Source organism: Copadichromis virginalis, linkage group LG6, assembly GCF_057382275.1.
Source record: "Copadichromis virginalis isolate Kocher_CV1m ecotype Utaka linkage group LG6, C_Virginalis_male_GT1.1, whole genome shotgun sequence".
Taxonomy (NCBI): Eukaryota; Metazoa; Chordata; class Actinopteri; order Cichliformes; family Cichlidae; genus Copadichromis; species Copadichromis virginalis.
This window is the reverse complement of record NC_140623.1, coordinates 40,785,562-40,799,343: the sequence shown is the minus strand read 5'-3', so window position 1 is coordinate 40,799,343 and position 13,782 is coordinate 40,785,562. Positions and strand designations below refer to the sequence as shown.

Genomic DNA, 13,782 nt, shown 5'->3' with positions numbered 1-13,782 from the left:
TTTAAAAAATGTACCGCATACGAAAGCAGATCAAATGCAAATATTTACCCAAACACATGTCAACAGTATATAAAGCACACACATGAATGAGCTGTTCCAGAACAATAATGTTAACCCAGTGATATAATACACATAATAATTTAACTCCAAGAACAGATTTCAGCGTCAACATGCTCCACATATAACGGCCCCATTAATAACTCACTGATATGTTCTTATGTAATATAACACAACACCAACACAACCTCTTCTGTAAGAGTTTTTGTTTGGATTTTACTTCTAGTGCTTATCTTCTGTTGGATATAGATGATATATGTGTATGATGTAGGTGTCATATATAGCTCGTTTCAAGTGTATGCTCAACTTTCAAATAAAAATCTATGTATATGCAAGCATATGTAAGGAGTCCCTTTTAAATCCACTGTCAGGTCAGGTCTTGTTTGCCGGTGTTATCATCAATGAGCTGCTGATTTCAGCTAATATTGCCCTAAATGAATGTCTCCTTGAATAAAGATCTTTTTTTAAATTTGTTGCAACTGATAAATGGAGTCAGTGAAGTAACAAATTATACAGGAAGTATCTTGCGTAACTTTGTTTTATCTGTCAAAATATTGTCATAAGTGCTGAGACAGCTTCACCGCTCTGCTGCGTTTTAACGGGGCGAGGACGAAGGGTGTGAAACGCCTCACAGCTGTACAGTGTGTGGACAGCTGTGTGTACACGCTGTCTGTTTACCTTGCACTGAAACACACATCACCAAAGGCACCACCTGTGACTGCTTCGCCTCTGTGTTGTCTGACGGTGCCAGTGGGAAAAAGTACTTACTCATGAGGTGTGTGTGTGTGTCATTGTGTGAACAGGCCTCTGTTTCGTTTACATAGTACAGATATTAAACCCAACAATTGCATCTCATCAGCTACTTTACATTAACACAAATTTGAAACCACTTGAGTGTGTTCTATAAGGGAAAACTAGGTAGTTGTGTGAGTGTTTGGCGAAGAGGGTGGTGGTGCTGGGATTCACACCTCTTTAAACATCTGGCTCCCCTCTCGTTGTGCAGGAGGAGGCAGCGTGGGCGCAGGTGAGCCTCGGCGGCGCCGCCCTGAGGGAGGCACGGGCCGAGCTAGCCGAGGCCAGGAAGCAGTGGCACTCGCTGCAAGTGGAGATTGAGACCCTACATGCTTTGGTAAGAAAAAACAAATATCTAAAGTTATCATTCACACTGTTAACACTGCTTCAACACCACACGGCAGACTGCCTGTGAAAAGACGACAATAACAAGAAAAAATACTGTTTTTGCGTAATGTTTCAATTTAGCAACTAAAGGGAGTTTTAATACATCTGTGCCAAGATATACATAAGGTTTCTATCTTTCAATCACAGATACTTTATTATTATTTCTTCATTTTCAGAGCTGCTTTCATAAACATTGTGTAACTGATTCCATAACTGCAATTCATGGAAAATCTAAGGAATGAAAACTGGAATAAAAAGAAGAAAAAGTTATGAATATAAAAAAAACCTCATTCAGTTTAATTTCAGTTCAGTTTATTTAATTCCCAACTGCTGCTTTAATACAATTTTACATTATGGATGTGAATGAACCCACGGAATTAGAAAAAACCCTCTAAAGATCAGACAAACCCCTGTGAACTGTGGGTTGGCAATGGTGGGAAGGAAGAACTCATTTTTAACAGGAAAGAACCTTCAATAGAACGAGGCTGTCATGGTTGGCTGTGTGGCAGGCAGGCAAGCAGGAGTGGTGGACCCAAAATGCAGAACTCAGACACGGAAGTGAGACTTAAAGCGCAGCTTTATTGCTTGGAGAAACCTCGTACAAACTAAACTCACTAAAAGAAAATAAAGGTCGTAATAGTGGAACTGAGGACTGAAACACTAGAAAAGAAACACTAAACACGGAAGCAGAACACACAGCTAGTTGAAGGTACGATACTAACACAGAGAAACACAGGGCTTAAATACACAGACGGCAGTAATCAAGGGATGAGAGACAGGAGGGGAACACACCTGGGAGAAATCACAGCTGACGAGACAGGGAAACGTAAACTCAGCACACTCACATAAGACACAGACCTTCACAATAAAACAGGAAACTCAGACACAGGGAACCAGACAAGACGCTGAACTGAACAGACAGATTCACAAACAGACGGGGAGACACCATAGACAGACAGAGATACAGACTCAGACTCAGAGGCAGACCGAATATAACACGTAGAACTCAAACAATAATAATCATCATAATAATAAACTAGAAAATGATAATAATAAACTTAAAGCGCTGGGTCACTGACCCAGGACCATGACAGAGGCTTAGGGAGGAAGAGCAGTCTGCTATGAACAGTTTGAAGGTGAGGAGACAAAGAGAGGAGCATAGAAAGACAAGAACAGCATAAAACAAGCATTAAACTGCTAGTCACCTGATCCAGTCCTAACTAAGTTTTTAGCCTTGTCAATTTGATACACTAGTTAACAAAGTGACCTTTCGTATGCCCACAGAGCAGCGTAACATTTCCTCTTCTATGTACAATGCTTTCTAGAAGCACCTAATTATTAAGACTGGGAAAAGAGTCATGACTTTAATTTTGCTGGTTGATGATAAATTAAAAAGCTGCACAGAATCCCCCTTAAATTTAAAAACGCTGAGTTTACCGTCGTCTAACCGCTCCATCTGGAGAGCTCTGAGCGCTAAAGCGTTTCGATTCATTGTTGACACGAAAGTTTTAAAAGTCTTGATATATTTAGGTGAATTTGTAAAATTGTTTTATTTAATATCGTTTTGTATTCACTGCATTCCTTTTTAAGAAAACAAAGACCATCAAGTCATGATCCAAACAGGTCTTTATTCTCTGGCGTCTAGGAGAAAGGCCTGGAAACGTCCCTCCAGCACACCCAGAGGCTCTACTCCAGCCAGCTGCAGGATCTTTCCCAGGTGATCGCTGGGCTGGAGAGCGAGCTCGAGCAGGTGAGGAGCGGGTTGGCCACCCAGCGTCAGCGCCACAATCAGCTTCTCAACACTAAGATGAGGCTGGAGAGAGAGATTGCTACTTACCGCCGTCTGCTGGAGCGCGAGGAGGGAAGGTGAGCGCGAGACAAAGGGCGAGGAATCTTAAAAGAAGACAGGAGGGTTGTTTGAGCTGGAATTTTGTGGTTTTAGAGTTCTTCCTTGTCTTTACAGTTTAATGAAATGTCTTCCTTGAGAAAAAGAAAAAGATCGTGCATCAAGCAGCAGAGTCTGACAAACTTGGCACGCGCTTTAGTGCCGTGAGCAAGTTAGAAGCGTCATTGTCAGAAGTAATGCACAAAGTAAACAAAATTACTTCTTGTTTGTTTTCTTTAACTTGAGCTGTCAAGCTTTTATGAGTTGACACTTTCAAATCTTAACCTTTATCTTTTGGATTATGTTGAATTTACCTGAATACAAATTCAAAATCCACAATAATTGCAAGTTGAGACGTACTCAGGCCCTGCTGTCCGCCCATACAACATAGTGGCACATAAACATTTCTGTTAAACTGAAATGAAGATGACAAACTCTCCGATTCATAGCCTGAAAATCCAGCTGTCTTTAATTACATGAGCTGACAGAATCCAGACAGTAGAGGCGTCTTTGTCTGGCTTTTTCTGCAAGCGCCAAGTTGTTTTATAGGGGAATATTCAGCTCACCTGACGGGGCCTTTAATTATCTCCTTCCATTTGGACGCTAGACTCTTCTGAGATGCTTCAACACATTTGCTGCATCAACCGCACTGCTGACGTTTTATAGCTAGGAGGCATCACTTTGACTTTATGCCACATAGGTTACGGGCAGAGTGGAGTGCTGCCTTTGATTTGTCTCATCTCTTTAGATTAATGACGATGATGCAAGGACGGGCAGGACGCATATGAAATTTCTATTGTTTAGTCATATTTGAGAAGGGCGGCATTGAGTGGGATAAAACACAATAAAACAAGAAAAAATGAGAGAGCAGAGCATCTGCACGCATTAAAAACAAGTCTCACTGAAGCTTCAGCACATAAAACCGCTGAGGTTTGTGAAATGGGTATTTACCGAATAAAAAGCACAAAAGATGATTCTGAAAGGTCGCGCCACAATGCTTTTAGATCATCTGCTCAGTCCAGAGAATACATCACCATTGTCTTTTGCACCACACTGTGTTAATATCGCAGATGAATTGTTAAATAACAACAACAGAAGTCATGCTCGTGTGTCAGTGAGGTTGTAGGACACATTGCACTGTGCTGCATCATTTGGCTCCAACTGCTCTCACAACCTGAGCACACACTTTGGATGGTCTGTCCAACTCACTGTTAGCATGCTAACATCTGCCAACATTCACAAGTATGCAAAACACAAAGCAAACTTTTAAAATGATAGCGCAACGTTACCAACAGTAATGTCAGAAAAAGGTAGTTCTGCTGATAATAGTTCCCAAATTTCTAGAAACTGTGGCTCAGTTTCTCCAAACTCTGAATACAGACTGCTTTGTCAAAACTCCACACATCAAAGGCCTCAAAACAACGCTCTCTCTATTCAAACTGAATCCTCCCCCCAAAATAATACACACTGCTGTTCTATGCTTATGTCTTATAGAACATCAAAGAAACGCTCGTGTGGTAAAAACATCAAACCGTGTTTTAATGGCTATATATTTTTTAAACGACTTATTATAATTTCCAGTTCTTTTGATTCTCATATTCATCATCCGCCTTCCAAGTGTGACGTTACGTTCTTCATTTGTGCTCGTTTCACCCACTGAATTGTTCTTCCAGCGGAGTTTAAACAGGCGCAACATGAGCGAGGCTAATTGGCAACCAGGATGTTACATTTTGATGTCCGGTGTTCCTGCAGGTGAGCGAAGTGTGCAGAACGATGACATCTGAGTGAGACCGGGAAATGGGGTTTGAGTGATGTTACTGTTACACTTCATGAGCTTCGTGTTTTCCAAATTGTGTGCATAGTTGAAAATGAACCTCCAATTTGTAAGATTGGGGAAACCTGCAGTCGGCTGAGACTGAAGAAGTCACTTGGATGAGTGACGAAACGTTTCTCCCACTGAAAACTCTACGTCCAGATGAACAGAATCAAATTTTTTGGAACATCTAAAAGCAATTTTTAGTACGGATTAACATCTGAGGATTTCCTTTTTGACAGCTCTAAGAGAGGTGCTGGTTTGAGGCCTGGTTTTATGTTTGCCACGTGCTTGCTCTTAGAGGATTGTTTGGTGGGGTTTCTTTACAGTATAAAGCACCTTGTTGTGAATAAAATTCCATTCAGTTGTTTTTTATTAAACCTGTTCATGTGTTTCCAGTTGGCCAAACTTGTTTAAATTGATACCTTTTTTTTGTTGCCTTTTCTGTGTTTATCCCTCCCACAGTCTTCAGCTAATCTGCTTTTCGTTTCACATAAGGATGGGAATTTCCTGGGAATTAAAATGACATGATGAAAGCAGATGACTAAGAAGCAGTTGGGGTGGTATGGAAGTATCAAACGACTTGAAAATTAGTAGTAACTTCAGGAAGTTATAATGGCTTTAATTGGAGACAGACCTCCTGCCTGCATAAACATGTATTAGCAGTCGTGGCTTCTACATTACTGTGGATATGAACGCAGAGCGGAGAGCTAACGACCAGCAGTCTGGTTACAACCATAGGTGCTGTATCCTTCATTCTACAGAGAAGCGAAAGTAAAGAACTGTGAACTCATGATATGACAACTTGGTGTCAAACATGGAAACAATCAGACTTCAAGGGATATAGTGCCGCCACAGATCCCTCCCGCCGTCCGAGTCGTACATATATTACACATCTTTACGTCTTCATGTGCCTGCAGATACATGGGTCGTACTGCACAGCCGATGGTTCTGCGGCCATGGAGGTCTTCAGTCGTGGAGCCAAAGGAGAATGGACTTGAAAATGGTTTCAGTGACCTCGCCGTTACTCCAGACGAACCCAAGTCAGAGCCCCTCCCTGACATACCTTCACTCCTCCCAACAGAAAATGGGCTGAAGAAAAGCATACTGTACAGACAGCGAAGCCTGGTGATACTCACAGGTAAGACACACATTTACCTCGCTGTGCGGAGCAAACCAGTCCCTCTTTGATTTAAGGTGTCTCTCATACAGTGTGTCATAATTAAATGAGCCAATGTGACACATTAGGCCTTGTGCTGACCCATGTGTGAGCCACCTCTGGCAAACCAGATCTGGGCCACCAAAGGGCCATCATTCTTTGCGGTATGTGCAAAGAATGTGTAAGCATATTGTGTGGGCCAGATCCGGGCCATACCAACTTTGCTATGTGGGAATAAGTGTTTTGTCTGCAAAATTGATGAAGCTAACAGAACTCGATAGCGTTACAATTTAGCTCTCCAACCCATTTCTTTTTAATTATGGTGACTTCTGGCTCCAGAAACCAACACAGTAGCTTAAATGCTAACACCAAAACCGGCAGGTAACGTCACAGTGGCTATGTCCATCTTTTATATACAGTGTATGGGCCTCATCAGAAAAATCAGCTGTGCAGCACTGAGTGGGACATCTCACATCATACTGACAGAAAGATAGCCACCATGTAGCCGCCATTCCTCCATTTTTCTTTTTATTGAGCCAAAACCCTTAAAGGGACTTAAACACAGGACACCAGGCAGGCAGACGGGGAATACTACAAGAGATGTCAATGGACTCTAATGTACAGGGAAAAAATAACAAAAAGCTCTGCAAATATACTGCGGGACATTTTGATTACTGTATAAATATAGAACAGGCAAATATAGAGTGTAACATGAGCCCGGTGTTATGTTCAGCTTCAAAGGAGAGGTTCAGGTAATTTCCATGGGAACAAATGATATGTAAATGTCTTTGGGTCGCATCGGTAATCTTATTTTTTGGCCAAAAAGCTGACGTCTCATCATTTCGGTGCATTCCTCTTTATTGATGGAAAAGTAGTGACACGCCTACTTGTTGCAGTCATTTCTTATTATGGTTTATCTTTAACGACTTCTCGCAGAGCCAGAACTAGATAAGGACTTGCCAATCTCCACTGTGAAGACTCAGGAGATCCTTCAAGGCAATGTGGTGCAAGAAAGCGTGGAGGGTCACGGCACCATTGAGTAAGTATTGCTCCCACTTGGCCTGCAGTCAGTGCTTCTGCTTGAGTGTGAAACCTAGGCATTTTCTAATAGTAACCGCTAATTACATCACACAGATAAATCCCTATTGCAAAAACATCTTACTCATGTAATCTCCTGAAGCTTTAACACATTTCAATTAGAGTCTTTATATTAGTTCACAAGCATGCAGTCATCATACTCCACTCCCCGGCGACGTCTAGGCGAACAGAAGAATTACCTTCACACATCGAACGAGTTGTGAGCTAAATGTTTTTGTTTCTCCTAAGTTCCCATGAGTAATTCCTCACTGGGTTGCATGGGAATTCTCCTCCTTTAATGGCCTGTGTTTGATGTGGAGGTATTCGCCCGGTATGCATGCTTCAGGGCGTGACACCTGTTATTGTTGGACGAGACATGGGTGGAAATCTTTGTTCGTGCTTCAGGTATTACCAGACCGAGACACAGCCACGCATACACACTTGCATAATGTCCTCAGAGAGCCGCAGATGCAAAGAGACGCAGTTGCTCTGCCGGCCCAGCAACTATCGGTCATGTCCTCACACTTTCTCCTGAGTGCGCTGTTGTTTGCTTCAAAGATCCTGTTATTTTCTACATTTTGCAGGTGACCGCGCTTGCCCACATCAAAGATGGACGACCCGTGTTTATTATTTTGTTGTGCTATTGCTGGGAGGGCCTCTTGCATAGTTTGACCTTGTTATTTTTTAATTAGACTAAACCTCGCCCTTCTTCCCTCTCTAAAGATAACAAGTAAGAATGCACCCTGCTGACTTATGTGTGCATATTTGATTGGCAAATAAGCAGCTGACTGTTGTGTCACATTCCAGTTTCATGCTGGTTAAATGTTCGAAACATTGTGTGATGAAGAGCTGAAAGACATTCCCACAAAAAATGGAAAAATGAACAAGAACTAAATAAAACTGTCTGTTTAAACTAATCAACTTTGTCAGGAGCAAAGGAAGTGATCGCAGTGATGTGGCAACAGCAGAGAAAGTCAATGACATTCAGTGACTGAAAGTGATGAAGGGTAAGATAACTACTGGCGACAGCTACCAACATCAGGAAAAGTGACTGATTGATATATGACGGGCTGTTGATACATTAGCGTAACCTAGGTGACCAGAGCCTGAAATATCCACTAGTGTGCGGCTCTTAACTTCAAAGCAGTGCACAGAGCTACTCCCTGAGTGAGGCGTCTGTCTGCAGTTACTGAGCAAACTGGTGTTTCGTCTGTAACTGCAGACTTCAAATTACTAGTATACTAGGAGATAATTGCCAAGACATTTTTAGATTAACAATCCATCAATCAATCACAGTGAACGATCTACAGACAACTATCACCTGATGTCTTTCACCCTGCTTATACACTGCCTTTTAGTGCATGGCTAATTTGTTTGACCTTACATAGAAGCTCATTTCTAGTCCAGGCAGACACTTGTTCCCAGCAGAAAAGCTCTGACAAACCTGCTCCATACTGCCTGATAAGACCAGACAGCCAAGGACACAATTAGGGAGTAGCTGGTCAAACAGTGAAGCAAGGGGCTGCTAGGAAAAAAGAAAAGGTGTAGATCAAACACAAAGCTGCAAGCAGAGTAAATATTACATTTCAATCAGGAGTGATTATTTCCATCTGATGTGGGAAAAGCAGCAGCGAGATCCCAGCGAATAAAAGAGTCTGCATCAGTCACAACAGACGAGAGATGGATGCAGATGCAAAAGCAACCGTGGGCAGGCTGAAGCAATTAAAAACATATGATCGGCATGGGATATCTGGGATCTAGGTGTAGTGAATTTTTTTTTTTTTTTTTTTTATATGTGCTGGTTTCTTTTGTTTGGTTTTTGTTTTGTTTATCAAGACGAGCCCTCATCACTAAATTTGTTTTTCACTTTATCCAGAACATCTACAGATTTTAAAAGAGATCAGGCTTTCTCCTGGCAACCCATCCAAACAAGTCATACTTGTTTTGTCTATTTCTAATTGAACTCTCATGAACCTTAACATTCAAGTTGCTAACTGAGGCCTGTGGGGTCTAAACTGGAGCTTTTGTGTTTTTTGCAGTTTCTCTGAGCACTGCACGTCCGACCTCGGTGTGGATTCGCTGCGGCGTCCACTCCTGGGAAAACGGACAACGTTAATGTTTTCCACTTGTGAAAGTAGAGCAAAGGATTTCACATTGTTTGGAAATGGTGTGATAACTTTTCCCAGAATGATGGGCACCAACGATTGCTTGTCTGAGATCATTGTGGGCTTTCTTTGTCATTATGTTAACACACACATCATTGTTCCAGACCATCAAACTGTCAAAGCCTCTGCTTTTACGGCATCACTCACAACTGTGTTTGTAGAGGTGCTGATGATTAAATCAAGTGGATTTGATTAGCAGTAATGGGCTGTTACTTGGAAGCAGTCCTGTGAAAACTTGTCTTGATGCATGCTCAATCATCCAGGTGAGGAGGTCCCAAAAAAAAATCTGTTTATCTGGATGTAGCGTTTTCAGTGGGAGGAACGCTGGTTTGTCTGGGGAGTCAAGGAACACATTTACATGGAAATCGAGGAGGAGGCCTAAGGGTACACCTTTCACCATCTTACAATGCTGTGAATGGTGAATGGTGCATATGACCATTGATCAGTGGTCATGGCAATTTACATATTAATGATCATGAAACTGACCTCACAGTGTTGCTGGTTTCAGTCATTATGCAGATGTTCTGTTTATAAGGAAACCTGCAGTCAGCAGAGACTGAAAAGTCACTTGGATGTGTGATGAAACAACATGTCCAGAACAGAATCAACTGTTATTATTTTAAACCAATGTCAAATAATTTCCCTTTACTTTTGCATTAATATGCATTCTGAATTGTTTGAGTCTACCCCCGAACGTAAAACCCATATTTTAATAAGCTAAAACGACAGAAACGCTTAAACCATCAAAACTAAATAAAACTGACATGTTAAAATATTAAAGATGAAACTGAAACTATCGAACCCACTTTGGAAACCATCTGACACAAAAACAAACCAAAACAAACACACATAAATGTGCAACCTCTGTGTTTCAGTTTTCTACCACTCTGTTAGTTGACCCCGTTTCAGCTGTGACACACTTTAAAGTGCAGTAGTGGGCTGAGGCAAGGTCTCTCTCTCTCTCCCTCCCTCCCAGACAGTTGTATCATTATGAATGTGCAGACAAATTAAAGGAAGCCCCAAATAACCCTTAGCATGAGAGGATCCAGAGGCTCTGTTGTGCAGTTTCAGAGCAGTTTGCTGACACGGCTTGGGTCTACTTGTCTCTTTAAAAATGAAGGGTCACTGTAAATCAATGGAAAGCTGATTGACTGTCTCCCAGAATATCAAAAGCCTTCAAAAATAGTTTGATGAGGATACAAAATGATGTGTTATATCATGATTAAAATACAGAGTGAGGGCGTATCTTCTTTATGTTTCACATCATGTCTTATCAAAGGCTACATCTGGGGCAATTCAAGCTCAGCACATTTTAGCATCAGCGCTCTCCGTCGCTGCCCCCTGCAGGCTCTATCTGTCTCAGCAAGGATGAGAATGAATGAATGAATGACACTTAGATGAAAAGACAGATTTTCAAATTCAAAGAGAAGATGAGTCATTGCACAAACAAAAGAAACGCAAAGAGCCCGATAACGTTTTTCACAGAATCTGTTTACAGTTTGCATATTCACCGTTTATTACCAACATCTCCAACGTCTCTCACCAGGACAGAGAAGATTGATAAGGTGATAAAGCAGTGGGAGGGCTCCTTCTTCAGGGGGAATCCCAAGCTGAGGAAGAAGTCCGTGTCGCTGCGCTTCGACCTGCACATGGCCGCGGCGGACGAGGGGTGCGCCCAAACTAAACAGGACAGCCTCCCTGACGTGGAGGTGCGTCTCATCATGAAGAGATCCCGCAGCATCCCGACCATCACGCAGTAACTCGGTCACCGTTGGACCCGAGCTGACACTGGTTTGCGGTAACAGAAATAACATTTGTGCCACGACGGTGGGCACGTTACCACCCGTCACCATCGTGCTTAATCTGAATTTTAGCTGATGAGCTCCCATCAGATCTCATCTTTGACAGGACGATCATTAACCATCAGGCTTTTGTGGTGACCATTTTTATAGTGTCAGAAAGACTTACAGTCATTACTTCACAGAGGATAAGTATTTAATATGTAAAACATATTTCTGCGTCATCATTTTAGATGAAGAAAAGCTGTCTTTGAACACTTTGTTTCAGTTAGGTTTCACTGGATTAAAGACATCATAACAATGACTCTGCTTAACTACAGCATTTAACCCTGATTAGCACCTGGTACAGGAAGCTGAGAGCACAGGTAGACTTGGATGGATGGAGACACAGCACTAAGAGCTGCTGTGAACTACCTAAGAGTGGATTTTCATGTTTTGGTAGATTTTCTGTGAGGGGCTGTATGAAAATTACAAAGTTTTGTTTTTTATTTGTTTTTTTGTAGGAATGACATATAAAATTTGTCAATGTCGCAGAATCGTTCAACTCCAGTCTGCATCTCAGAGCAGAGCAAAACATGTGTAAAAACATCAATAAATAGATCAGAATTGGAAAATTGATGGAAGAATTTGGGAAATTTTCCATTTTCCCTTTTGATATGTGCATCGGTGACCACGTGAAAGTTATTTTCCCATCAGATCATTAGCATTTAATTTAGAAGACAGTGTTAGTCTTTAATCCTTCCACCGTGAGGTTTCTGCACTGGGAGAAAATTTTATCTGTTAAAAAGTGCAATTCGCACCATTTTTCAAAAAAACGTACACACTGACCAAAGAAGCCGCCTGATATTATTCTGACTGAAATAAAAATGCAATCAAAGTGTAATTTAAATAGCACTTTTAAAATAGAGTTTACAAAGTGCAAAAGAAAAAATCTGAGAAGGAAAACTTCTACTGAAAGTCACATGATGGACGAAAGAATCACTGTGATGGCTTTCAAATGTTTCTCCTGCATTAGGTACCAATTCGTTTAACCTGTGGCCTAATCAGATTTTTAGGAGGGCCATCTGAGAGCTAAACCTACGTCTATTAACCAGCTGATATTCGTTAACACTGGATGGTTAGTAGATGGACATCCAGTCCCATCAGGTAACCTTTGACCGTGCAGCACACTTGAAAAAAACAGAAGTTGACCCAAAGGAAGACCAAATGAACAGCCCAGTTCTTTATGGGCAGCCCCAAAGTGCTTTTCAGTTATTCTGTGTAAAAAAATGGATGCGTTAGAGGCAGTACTGAGCAGGAAGTGCAGGTGATCAGGTGAGAAATCAAAAGGTAGCGAATAAAACAGCGACAGGAAAAATATAAAAAGAATAAAAAACCCACAAAACAAAATTAATAACAAATACTAATGATGAATTTAAAAAATGAGTTTAAAAAATAATAAGAGATCATCAAATAGAACCGATTTAACAATTGTTGGACATATCAGACGGGTCCAGACTGTGGGGGGGCAAAAACAGAAAGACCAGGTCACCTTTGGGTTTCAGGTGAGAGGAGTCTGTAGTGAGGATGACTCTGAGGTGAAAGAGAAACAGAACAGATGGAAACAGAATGTTTGGGATTCCAGCACTGAGACGGGGGGTTAAAAAAGCTTGTTTGCAAATAGACAAATGTGCCACGATTCAAGAGGTCATCCTGAAAGGCGGAGTCCTGCTCAGATCACAGATTAATTTTTAAAAATTAATTAAAAAATGTAAAAAGAAAAAAAAAGGTTGATGGAAAAATCATTCTAACTAATCTAATAGATCTATATACATTTTTAAATGACATCCTTTATTTATCCCAATAAAAGACTGTAACATCTCTTTTTCAAAACAGCAGCAGATAGTTCAAACAAGTTCACGCAACTACAGATCATGCACAATAACAGGTCACATTTCAGTGCAACTTACTTCAATTTCCACATTATAACCATCTCTGACGATTTCAGGTACATATAACATCAAATATGTAGATGAGTGTCTTAAACTTTGCTTTTAAAGTAAAGCCTTGCTCCGTGTCCGCTAATTTTCATACAGTCCCTTCCTGCTTTGCACTGCAGACACTCACAGCACTGAAAGAAGAGTTTCTTTTACTCTGAGGGTCTTTTGTTATTGCGGTTAATCCTCTGTGTGGGGATTTAAAAAGAATACAATAATATATATTGCTATGGCGTTATTGTGTGATACTCACTGTGAACCAAACAGCAGTGAGAATTTAGATTCCCCGTCTTAACCAGAGGAGGGCAGTGTTTGTAAATAGTTACCACTGCAGAGTGTTCTCAGTGCTCCACTCGGTCCTGTAACACGTCCTGTTGCACCTTAGACTCAAGTTTTTATGCTATCTTTTGAGTTGGCACCAAAGATAAATATATATATATAAAAGAAGCGGACCGCTGAGCTTTGCATTTGGGTCCCTTAAGATATGTTGAGAATATTTAAAAAAATTACCTATGCAGTTCTGTACTTGGTTTTGCTTTGCTTCAGGAAGCACACTCTTCATTTGAATGAAGCATTATGCTTTTATCTAAAGATTTATCATTTCAAATAAAACACAGAAATATGTGCAGACTGTTGTGTTTTCTGTCACGTCCAAAATAAAGCTTCTTCTTC

At 41.1% G+C, this 13,782-nt stretch overlaps 1 protein-coding gene across 3 annotated transcripts in view; it reads left to right on the top strand.

Annotated features, from left to right (window-relative positions):
• krt222 (keratin 222) overlaps positions 1-13,734 on the top strand; it is a 31,300-nt gene extending 17,566 nt beyond the window's left edge. For all 3 annotated transcript variants that reach the window (XM_085460460.1, XM_085460461.1, XM_085460462.1), the window contains 5 exons: positions 1,061-1,186; positions 2,882-3,102; positions 5,855-6,075; positions 7,030-7,132; positions 10,882-13,734. In XM_085460460.1, coding sequence (XP_085316586.1) covers positions 1,061-1,186; positions 2,882-3,102; positions 5,855-6,075; positions 7,030-7,132; positions 10,882-11,095 — 885 coding nt within the window. In that variant the 3' untranslated portion in view covers positions 11,096-13,734. The remainder of the gene's footprint in view (positions 1-1,060; positions 1,187-2,881; positions 3,103-5,854; positions 6,076-7,029; positions 7,133-10,881) is intronic.
• The last annotated feature ends 48 nt before the right edge of the window (positions 13,735-13,782 follow it).